Source organism: Sceloporus occidentalis, unplaced genomic scaffold (assembly GCF_023333645.1).
Source record: "Sceloporus occidentalis isolate IW3139 unplaced genomic scaffold, rSceOcc1.0.p SCAF_2, whole genome shotgun sequence".
NCBI lineage: Eukaryota > Metazoa > Chordata > Lepidosauria > Squamata > Phrynosomatidae > Sceloporus > Sceloporus occidentalis.
The window spans coordinates 31741570-31753894 of record NW_028316982.1 but is presented as its reverse complement, the minus strand read 5'-3'; the positions used below and the strand labels follow the sequence as shown (position 1 = coordinate 31753894).

General features: G+C 40.9%; 1 protein-coding gene across 18 annotated transcripts in view; it reads left to right on the top strand.

Annotated features, from left to right (window-relative positions):
• MBNL1 (muscleblind like splicing regulator 1) overlaps positions 1–12325 on the top strand; it is a 249606-nt gene that overhangs the window by 157636 nt on the left and 79645 nt on the right. Inside the window, exon 1 of one of the 18 annotated variants that reach the window (XM_089509030.1) lies at positions 4107–4284. The exons of the other annotated variants lie outside the window; for them this stretch is intronic. Coding sequence (XP_089365156.1) covers positions 4282–4284 — 3 coding nt within the window. The 5' untranslated portion in view covers positions 4107–4281. Of the gene's footprint in view, positions 1–4106; positions 4285–12325 lie in introns of those variants that run through there. 18 annotated transcript variants of the gene reach the window in all.

Genomic DNA, 12325 nt, shown 5'->3' with positions numbered 1-12325 from the left:
TTCAAGTTCTTAGTAAATTCCTATTCAAGTTAACATTAAGTTCAGGTGCATATTAAAATATAATATGAAAGTAAAGAAAACTGCATGCATGGAAAGAAACCTGTATGCATTCTGTTTTGTTACAGAAAAGCAATACTAGTGCTCTGTTGTGCTTAATTTGGCTAGTTATCTACTGGAATCTATATTTCAGCAATAGATTTTTGCTGTCCCCATCAGGTAATTAGGTCACTGGGTAGTTGGTAATGAGATTTAAGGGCCATTGCTTACACATGCAGAAATCAGATTGATACTTAAGGTGGGGGGGGGACTTCCCTTGCTTTTGTCCATCTCCCAAGTCTCTTAACAGCTTAACTCCAGCAAGCAGAGCAAAACTGTAGCAAGTCTCTGAGGAAGAGAAATGAGCTTTTGGGGAAATGTTTTGTTGTTGTTGTTGTTGTTGTTGTTGTTGTAGATTGAGTAATGTCAAGGAAGGAAGAGAACAAAGTAGAAGTGGCACGTTTGGGACAGGGAGCATCTCCAACCATTATGATTGGAGAGTAGAAGATCAAATCAAAGTGTTTTTTTTAAAAAACAAAAAACAAAAAAACAGACAAACTAGTTGAATACCATATATACTCATGTACAAGTCAACCTCATGTATAAGTTGAGGTCAACTTTTGGGGCCAAAAATGTGGATTTTTATATGACCCATGGATACGTCGAGGGTCAGACATGAGTGGCCAGCCCAGCTGGGAAGAGGCTGCAGGGTGTGCAATTGTCTCCCTCACTGGGCTTTTCCCTTCGGAGGGAGCTGAGCCAGGGAGAGGCTGCGGGGCAATCGGTCACCCTTCTCAGTGTCTCCCCCTGCTGGGCTATCCCTTGCAGAGGCAGCCCAGCTGGGGAGAGGCTTGGTCGAAAGATCTATTGTCCCGTGGATAAGTCTACCCAGGATTTTGGATGCCATTTTGGGGCAAAAATTTCTCAACATATAGTCGAGTATATACTTTGGTTAGTCAAGATTTCTAGAGGGACTTTAGGAGGGTCTTCCAGGAAATTTTGATTCATACTTTTTTCTCTGAGCCATTTGGGAGTTGTTGCTGTTATAGTAGAAGTAACGTGTCTTAACATTAAATATGTGTTACTAGCGAGGGTGGGGGCTAAATTATTTGTTTATCCTGAGCAGATAATTTTCAGTTATTAGTGTGTCAACATGTGGTCCTTGATTTTGTTTCATAGGGGATTCTGATGCTTTGATAATTTTTAGACTTTTGTGGAATTGTCTTAGCTATTGGCAGCCTAATTATAGGAGCCTGCCTCAGTGGTATAGCAGAAACAGTAGTTTTCACAGTCCTGGAAAAGGATGTATACCAACCATCACTACTCCATCAATAGTGGCATTAGAAAAATAATAAGGATAGAAGAGGGTGCAAGTGGGCCAAAGAACATTTGGTGAGTAGACTTTTATCCCATGTGAAAGTTCTGAAAGAATAAAGGTGGGGATAGAGAAAGCTACTTGTCACTCTTGCAAGCTGATCAGAGTGTCTGGTATTGTTCCTGTTGCGAAACCTGCTTACTTGTTTCTTTCATTCCAGGATTGTATGGTCTATGTTTTGCCACCTTTCAAGAGCATCTAGAGGCCATTAAACAGTTACCAGCAGATATTATTATAATTTGTAGTAAAGGTCAAGGTAAAGACATTCCCCATTGACAAGGTTGTCAAGTCGTGTCCAACCATAGGGGGCGGTGCTCATCTCCGTTACTAAGCCAAAATGTCAGCATAGTCAGAGACTACTCTTTGATCATATGGCCAACATTATTGCACATATCGCTATTTACCTTCCCACTGCAGTGGTACCTATTTATCTACAGTCGGCCGTTCTTATGCACAGATTTTTTATACATGGATTCAAGCATTCATGGTTTGAAAACGTTAAAAAAAAGTATAATTTTCAAATATCAAACCTTGATTTTCCATTTTTTTAAATAAGGGACACCATTTTGCTACTGTATGTCATTATATTTAATGGGACATGAGCATACACGGATTTTGTTATACATGGGGGATCTTGGAACCAAACCCCAGCATATAACAAGGGTCCACTGTACTTGCATTTACCTGCTTTCAAAGTGCTAGGTTTGCAAAAGCTGGGACTAGTGATGGGAGTACAGTAATACTGTAGTATTACAGTTTATTTATAAAGCACCATAAATTTACATAGTGCTGTACAGAATCAATTAAGTTAAAAATAGAGACCTGCCCTGAGGTAATCTAAAGTAAACACTTATAAGGGTAATACATGTTGAAATATAACAGTAAAATATATTGGGAAACAGGTTGAAGTAAACCTATTAACATACGATAGTAACATACAATAGTAAGATGGCTGCCTGTAATCCTACCCCACTATCACATATGTGGCACTTAATGATAGTACTGCAATGTAACTAGGTAAGGCCAAATGCTAGTGTGGAAGAGGTTTGCCAGGAGTGGACAATCTTACATAACCATATGCATAAGGATTCACATACCAATGTTACAGTTTTTGGTATATGTATTTATTTTTCTGTTTGATTCAACTGTTTCTATAACTAGTAATAGGAGTAGATGGGGATGATAGTCTTTCTTTCCACTGGCACAGAGGCTGGGGTAGCCTAGGTTGCTTCCTCTTTCTCAGATTTTAACCTCCATTTTCTTTATTAAGTCTTTGGGGGTTAATTGAGAAATTGTATGGTTTGCAGAGCTGCCGCCGCCACATTACATTAGTTAGTTGGCTTATGATCAAAAGATAGGTTAAGACGCCTTCAATCAAATAAACAAACATAAATGTTTCCATGTTTTGTTACTCACATGGGATTGTTTGTGGTTAGGAGAGTGAAACAGTGAGAATTCACCAAATCTCAGATTTATTTCAAATAACAGTATAGTGACTCAATACAAGCCACTAAGCATGCTTTACGATCTTTACAGAACATAGAATGATTTTGGCTTGTCATGAGGGAAGAGATTTGGAAATGGTGGCTATCATGAAACAGTTGAAGACATTTCACTATATTATTTCAAAACTAGCCACAATCAAACATTAACCACAAGCCCCTTTGCAATATCTATGCCATGAGAATTGCCGGTTTGTTTGTTTTTTAGCGCGTGTGTGTATGTTTTAGAGAACCTGTAGAAAGTAGAGAAAGGACTATTTTTAAAGCAGTACAGATATACTAGCATTGTTTCAAATTTTGGGAAATTTTGATGGGAGCTTAGTCTTTAGCATGTTTAAAACTGCAGCTCTGAAATAATCACATTGGCCTGTTACAGACTGCCAAAATAAAGCTGCTTCTGGTCTCTTTGGAGGTATGCTGTTTAAATGATGCATGCATCCAAAGAATCCGGAAGCTGTACCAAAGCTGCACTCCAGTGCTTAGGAATGAAGTGTGGCTTTGGCGCTACCTCCAGACTCTTAGGACCCAAGCATCATTTAAATAGCATAGCTCCAAAGAGACCTGAAGCAGCTTTATTTTGGCAGTCTGTAACAGGCCATAGTACAGTGAAAGGAAATCAAAATGTTGTCACTTTCACTTAGATATTGTGGTGTAGTAGTTAAGTGATGTAGAATTCAGTGCACCTGGAGGACTGATCTTTGAATGTATCCAGGATCTTTGGTGGTAGTGATTTGAAAGTTATGCACAAGTATCTTACCATTGCTGTTTTTTGGATATTTGTCTTCCTTCAGAGTCATAGACATGTCATATGACTCAGTGTGAATGGAATTTATGTGTCTAACATCAGGCCAACATCAGTAAAATAAATTCAGAAAGTTCTGTTTGTTCAACTTAAAATAAATGACATTGTAAATGTGTTCACTGTAGACCCAGAAGCACTGGCGTAATTATTAAAAAAAATAAGTGCTGTTGGAAAGGAAGACAAATACTTTGTCTGGTAGTGTGTTTCTTTATATTCTGTAATCTATAATTACAGAATTAGACTCCAGTGCGTCTTTAAGCTTTACTATGTTTTTTGCTGTTTGATTTCCTCCATATTATATTTGATAGGCATGCTTACCAGCAATTTGTATGTGAATGTTAGACTGTATTATTTTTCTAACCCATCTCAATCTCTGAATAATCTTAGGTGGTCTACATGGTTGAAGACCACTACCGTAAAATGATTCCCAGTGAAACAATTCACCAGAGGGGGAAAAAGATGATCTAGGAGGTCTGCAGGAGTCAAGAGCCACAAAAACAAGCTTTATATGCAATCCCCAAACCAAACTGAGCCCACTCCTGATTTAAATATCCATTGATTGCTTTATGGTTAGTATTGTTTTAAACATTCAGTTTAAAAGTTGATCAAAATGACATCAGTGATTTTGGAAGGAATGAAATGTGTTGATGTTATTATTATTATTTATTATTAACCTTTATTTATGAAGCGCTGTAAATTTACACAGTGCTGTACATGCAATCTTTTTAGTTAGGCGGATCCCTGCCCTCGGGCTTACAATCTAGAAAGACATGACACAGAAGGAGAAGGGAGTGGTGGAGGGAAAGGGTAAGAGGTCCAGCAGTTCCTCTCTACCTCCAAGGCCTGGACCAAGGCAGATGGACTGGAGGGAGGGCTTGGCTTCATAATGGATGGTTAATCATTTTCCAGGGAAAATACATACTCTCAAGTAGGATAATGCATATACAGTACATAGCAATACAGGAAATGGTTTGATAAACAGGCACCAAAAGAACATCAAATAGTAAGCCACAATTATGCAATGCCTGGGAAGGCTTCTCTGAACAGGATGGTTTTCAACTCCGTTTTGAAGCTGGTTAAAGAAGTGATGGCTCTTGCTTGTGGGGGAAGAAGGTTCCAGGAGTGAGGGGCAGCAAGTGAAAAGGGGCGAATCCGGGATGGGTCAGAGGAAATCCTGGGCTGAGACAGCAGACCTTGACTACCAGAACGGAGGGCCCTGGTGGGAAGGTGAGGAGAAAGAAGGTCTGATAAGTAAGGAGGGGCCAGTCCATGGAGGGCTTTAAATGTCGACAGCAGGAGCTTATACTGAATGCGGAAAGGGAGGGGGAGCCAGTGAAGGGATGCCAACACAGGAGAGATGTGGTCAGTGCGGTGGGTGGAAGTGATAATGCGTGCAGCTGAATGCTGAACAGAGATTAAAGGATGGAGGTGAGAAAGAGGAAGCCGAGCCAGGAGGACGTTACAGTAATCAAGTCGTGAGATCACTAGGGCATGGACCAGGATCTTGGCAGTAGAGGCGGAGAGATATGGTCGGATTTTGGCAATATTGTAGAAAAAGAATCTACAAGCCTTGGCTGTGGTCTGGATCTAAGGGATACACGACAGAGAAGAGTCAAAGATAAAACCAAAACTGTGGGCTTGCTGGACTGGTTGAATAGAAATGTTGTCCACAGAGACAGAAAATGAGAGTTGAAGGGTGGGCTTAGGAGGAAAGACATGGACATGTTGAGCTTCAAACGCCGATAGCGCATCCACTGCGAGACAGCTGTGAGGCAAGACGAAACTTGCTGTTCAAGCCTTGGAGAAAGGTCAGGGACGGAAAGATACAGCTGGGTGTCATCAGCATACAGATGGTAGGAAAAGCCAAAAGAGCTAATGAGTTTTCCTAAGGACAGTGTGTAGAGAGAAAACAGAAGGGGACCCAGAACAGAGCCCTGGGGAACTCCAACAGATAAGGGAACAGGAGAAGAAGTCTGACCGCCAGCAACCACTGCAAAAGATCTGCCAGACAAGTAAGATCTAAACCAGTCGAGAACAGAGTCTGAGAACCCAAGGTCAGAAAGTATATTAACTAGAAGAGAGTGATCAACGGTGTCAAAGGCTGCAGACAGATCAAGAAGGATGAGAACAGAGTAAAGGCCATTAGCCTTGGCCTGTAAAAGGTCATTCAAAATCTTAGTGAGAGCTGTCTCAGTAGAATGCCTTGGGTGGAAACCAGACTGAAAGGGATCGAGGATGGAGTTGGCTTCAAGAAACTTGTTAGAACCATCCGCCAATCAGAAATGTTCTCATCTGGCTTGTGTTGCAAATAGCACATAAGCTCAAGCCCCATTGACAATAATCGAGCTCGTGCATGTGGTTCAATGCGAGTGCCACGGGCGACTGCACCATTTTGTTTCCTATGATGCAGGCGCACTGTATTACACACTGTTAAAGCTTTTGTAAGAACAGAATCATCCAACCATATGCACAGTGGGTCCTTGGTATCTGCTGGGGTTTGTTTCCAGGGACCCTGTGGATAACAAAATCTATGGATGTTCAAGTCACATTAAATACAGTGGCGTAGTAAAATGGTGTCCCTTATATAAAATGGCAAATTTTTGGAATTTATATTTTTTCAAAAAATTTTTCAAGCTGTAGATGGTTGACTCTGTGGATAAAGAATCTGCGGATACAGAGGGATGACTGCATCTTTGAATAATCTTAGATAACAGCTGTCTGTTCATGTATTTTAAATATATATCTGTACCATGGTGTGACACTTAAACCCAGTTCATATTGTTAATCTTAACTAGAGTAAATCCATTGAATCAATGATAACTGGCAAATCAGCATGTATATCAGTTCTATTGATTCAGTAGTTCTGCCCTAGCAGATAAGGATTAAGATCTTACTATACAATAGAACTTGGCATTCATATGAGGGAGCAGTTCCAACAAAAGTGATGGTGTAAGGTAATATATTGAATAAATTCAAGCAATCCAATATCTTATTGAAAGTGTCTAATTCATTTTTATTTGTGTGGAGGTGGGTGGGTGTGTTTGGAAGGGAGCATCGTTTGAAACAAAAGCTAATAATATTTGAAGTGATTCCTTCATCATATAGTATGTTCACTTGCATACAGTCCCTTTGAAAAAGTTGGGAATAGTGCCAATAAATTATTTAGACTCAAAATATGGAAAGAATCGTTAGTGTCTAGCATTCTGTTGACTGGAGCTCATTGGATTAAGTGAAAACACATACACAAATCCTGCCTGGTTTTATAACTATTGTTACCACTGCTGTTAGTGTGCTTTAGAAGAAATCAGTGCTGCCCATGTTAAGACTTTGGTACACATTGAGCCAAAATCAGAAGAAATTGCATCAGGCATATTCAGAGGATATATATTGCTTAGCAGCTGCTTGACAGATGTGTTGCATCTTCCCTTTAAGATTCACTAAGCTTTGCTTAAAATGACACTCACCATAGGAGTTGGTATGCCCATGGTGAGCTTTCTCCCATGAAGAGTATGATTAAATGCAACTCAGTGCATGGGTTGGAGTCAACATGTCAGTGATTTCCCCTCTTGCAATCCATGTCAGTGATGCTTCATTAGAGAAAGTTACAATGTGATGGCATCCGTTCATGTGGTGAATTGAACATTACTGCTGTGGTATTTTGCCAGTGTTGCAAGTAGATTCACCAGCAGAATATTTAGGCTTGCTATCTGAGTTGAAGCAATTCACCAGATTTCAGGCTCTGAACTGACCTTATTTAATACAATCAGAAATTGATAAAATCCATTGTTAAGGTTGGAGACTTTGTCCTAGTTGCAGACATACCGAGTTGCGACAATTCAAGTGAATATTTTTTGAAGAACTGGACACTATTTATGGACTTTTTGAGAAATAAGAAACCTAATAATGTAATAATATGTGGTTATAGTTACTAGTGATTCTAGAAAGTCTAATCTAGTTAGAGTTCTAATGACTGAATAATACCTTTTTTGTTAATAGGATTTTTTTAAAATTACAGTTTATCTGGGGAATTCAGAAGTCTCTTCTGTTTTACTTAGGTTGTGTGCATTGTAATAGATTAGTGTTTTAGTAATGTTTCATACTCTTAGTTTTGTGTAGTTTAGTTTAGTTTTAATTTTAGCTATATTTAGGTATTATATATGTATATTTTATCCTTTTCTTCCCTTTCTATATGCCAAATCTTTTGTTGTGTTTTAGTTTGTATGTTTTAATTAGTAAATATGAACTTAATAAGACAAATTGATAAAATCAATGAGCCGTATCTTTGTTTCATGCAACTCAGCATGGCTCCATTGATTTCAGATAAAGGTAAAATACCTAGCCTAGTAAATCCCTGCATGCCTGTAAACAATACACTTTTCTAATTTCCCTATTAAAATGAACATCTTAAGGGGTGCAAAATATATAGTCTAACCCTCATACACAGGATGTGACATTTCATTTCTGTAGTGTCACATTTTGTTGAAGCCATACAGAGCTAGACTGTGGCATGTAGGCATTCCACAATTTTGTCTCTGAACAGTTGTAAACATTTCCCCATTATCTCAACCACCTGTGAATGTACAATCATTTGCTTTATTATTTACAAACAAAAAATATCCAGCACAAAATAAAATTAAAAATATATCTGTTGTTGTTTTTTGCCATTGTGGTACTTTTTGTCAAAGCCAATTTAACATATAAGGACAAAACAACAACAGCAAACCCAACAAAACAGACCCTGTTCTTTTATGAACCAGGTGACAGCAAAGTAAAAGTAACATCTTCCAGTAACCAGTAGATTGCTCCCATTTGGAAGAGACATTGGAATTCTCAGTGAGGTCAAGAAATACATTACATTGAACTCTAACCCTGACCCTAACCTTAACCTTCTATACACTGGAATTGTCTTTGGGATCAAAAACTATAAAATAACTCACTCATTCAAGCTTCAGGGGGAAAAACTTGGCATATGAAGATTTAAATATTTTTAAAAGCTTGTTATATGAAGATTTTTCTTATTTTTTTCTATATTTCACAATGTCATTAATATTATCATTAGAATTTTGCTCAAGCTTTGTAGATGAACACACACACACACCTTTGTTTGGTGCTGGTGGAAAAATTGCCTTCTAAGTTGTCCATTTCTTCGAGTGATTTTTCTCCACCATGGTTTCAGTGGCTTCTTTGAGCTAGGACATTATGTTGTGTGAAGTCACTCAATCAGCAATCATTTAGCATGATGTTTAGATGATGATCTTTCATAACCAATATTATTTATCTGTGTGATAATGTATTCAGGGCTAGCTATGATGGCCATATAGCACACGGTACATCCACAAAACAGTGATGCCTTTATTTGGCCAACCAAAATGCACAAAATACATGATGGCTTGCTTGCATGAATATCTCTCCACAGAAACCACCTTGAGAAAATGTAGTCCTATGACTAACATAATTATTTTATATATATTTTTTCTCCTGTATGATGTTTTAACACCTTTATCTGATGAAGAAGCCAGTGGAGCCGTGAAAGCTGGCATCACATAGTAAAATAATAATAATAATAATAATAATAATAATAATAATTTATAATTCCATTTCCACCAAAGGGTGGTACATCAAATCACACAATAAAAAGCAAACAATAAAACATCACACTCTAAAATACTAAAATAATATACTAATCTTCCAAAAACAAAACAAACAAAATCTTCCTCAGTCACTGCCCATCTCAGACACCTTAGACATGCTCAGCAACTTAATCCAACGAATTGAAGAGGAAAGTCTTCAATCCTTTATGAAAGTGGATCAGATCCTCCTCCAGCTGGAGTTGCAAAGGAAGGCTGTTCCATAAATATGGAGCCAGATCCTGAAAGGGTCACAGCCTTGACAGAGCCATATGCACTGGTGGAACTGCCAATAATCCTTTGTCTGCAGATTTTAAATTTCTAGATGTACATACCATGCTAGCTGAATTGCTGAATATAGGCCATTTTGTGCATTTTGGTTGGTCAAATAAAGATATCACTGTTTTGTGGGTTTGGGGTGTTAGTTGTCCTCTGTATGATAAAGAGGTAACTCCAATTCAGTGGGAGAGCAATTGGACATGATTCCCAAACTTTGGTCCTCCAGGTATTTTGCACTATCCAAGTTGTCCAGCAATCAGGAATTCTGGGAGCTGAAATCCAAAATATCTGAGAGCCACTGATCTGTGGAATAACCACATTTGATGTGAGGCAAATGGAGTTGCCTCTTGTCTTCTCAAAATAGCAGTCCTGAGTTTTTCCGGACTCAGTCTTGAGTTCAGAGACAGTTTTCAAACCCCCCAAAGTTTCCATTGTTGCATTAATAGTTGAAACATATGTGTAAGTGTACATGGACTGAATCCAGACAGTTGCAAGGTTTTGGAAGGTCAATTCTTTATGAATTTGTAAAACACAGACATTTCAGGCAGTTCTTTACAATGAAGTGAGTGGATAACTGTATTAGTCCATGTAAGTAAGGAAGTTGAGTTTGTTATTCTAGGGTAAAAAGAACAAAGGTTTATTTAAATTATGTTGGAGTTTTCAATACATAGCTTGTGAATGCTGGTGTTTCTACAGTGTTAGTGAAAACTGACATGGGACTGGTTGATTTATGGAAAACAAGAATTTAGGTGGTTGCCTTTCTTTTTTAAAAATAAAGTAAAATAAAAAGCAAATTCTCAAGACAATTTTGCAGTGCAAATATGGTATAGCAAGTGTTTTGTAAACACTGTAGTGCAGGGGTAGGCAACCTTTTTGAGCCGGGGGCCGGGTTGGTGTCCCTCAGACAACAGGGAGGCCGAAGCCGGGGGGTGGAGCTTCCACCCCCAGGGGCCAGGCCACCTCCTATTTGCCGGCCCCTGATCGGGCCCCAGGCCCTGTCAGAGGCCAGGAAAGAGCCGGCGGGGACCGCCAGCGCTGGAGGCCTCCCCGTCTTTGCTGGCCCCTGATGCCAGGGCCCCGCTGCCGCCGTTGGAGCCCTCCTGGAGGGCCCCTGCGACAGCAACTGGCCTCCCAGGGGCCCGCTGCCGCCACCGGAGCCCTCCTGGAGGACCCCAGCGAAGGCAACGGGCCTCTGGGAGGCCCGCTGCCGTCGCAGAAGCCCTCCTGGAGGGCCCAAGGGACAGCAACTGGCCTCCCAGGGGCCCGTTGCTGCCGCCGGAGCCCTCCCGGAGGGACCCTGCGACGGCAACTGGCCTCCCAGGGGCCTGCCGCCGCCACCGGAGCCCTCCTGGAGGGCCCAGTGATGGCAACTGGCCTCCCAGGGGCCCGCTGCCGCCATCGTAGCCCTCCTGGAGGCCCCAGCGAAGGCAACGGGCCTCTGGGAGGCCCGTTGCTGTCACAGGAGCCCTCCTGGTGGGCCCCAGCGACGGCAACTGGCCTCCCAGGGGCCCGCTGCCGCCGTCAGAGCCCTCCTAGAGGACCCCAGCAAAGGCAACCCTTCTGGAGGGCCCAGCGACGGCAACGGGCCTCCCAGGGGCCCGCTGCTGCCATCGGAGCCCTCCTGGAGGGCCCCAGCGACGGCAACGGGCCTCCCAGAGGCCCGTTGCGGCTGCTGGAGCCCCGTTTCAGGGCTCCGGAGGCCGCAGCGGGCCTCTTAATGGGCGCCGCCATTTTGCCCTTCAAAATGGCGGTGAAATCGCGCGAGACCTTGCCGCCATTTTGAAGGACAAAATGGCGGCTGAAGCCGCCGAAATCGGCAGCGATTTCGGCGGCGGGAGGGACCGGGGGCTGGCGGAAAGGCGCCCGGGGCCCGGAGGTTGCCGACCCCTGCTGTAGTGCCTCTGCAGTATCATAAAAACTGATTTAAAAAAATAAACAGACATACTATGCTGGCTCAATTTAATTTTAAGACCCTCCTGCACCTAACTCAGCAACAGTGTTTCTTCAAAAAATATACATCTGAGGTAAATTTGAATCAACCATAGTTCAGTCAGGAAATACTTCTCTTTGGGATAATCAAGTTGTAGCTCTTTTTAAAAAAATGAGTGGAGCTATATTTTGAAGTTTTTGCCAGGCCTGCTTGTTGGGCCTGTTTATTTTAGCTATTTTTATATCACTGCAAGGAGCATAACCTTGTATGATGCTTGTAGTAATGTAATGTGCTCCATGTTCCATAATGTTTACAAAATGACAGCCAATAACATTGATCTTTGGGTATAATGATGTTCTTCATATAAAGCAGCATTCTCTACAATCAGATTTAGTTGTTTAAAAGAATGTAACTGTACTGTAACACTGCAGAAATGAAGACATGTTTTCAGTCTTATTCATTTTGTGTGTGTGTTTTAAAAACCTTAACTTTATCATAAGCACTTTCCACAACAAATACCTAAATCAACTTTTCTCTTTTCCCACACCTTTATTACATTGGCTGGAATCCAATTGTTGGTCCCCACTGTAAGAAATTCACAGAATCAGTGGGATTTACAGAAATTTTGACTCACCACTCAGTAATTATGATTCAGTGGGCCTAGGTTTGTTGGGGATATCAATATGATTTGGGCCATTGTTATTTTGCCTTACATTTCTCATGTTCCAATGCTGAAGTTGTTATATTATTGTAAATATTGTCTTTACTATTGTG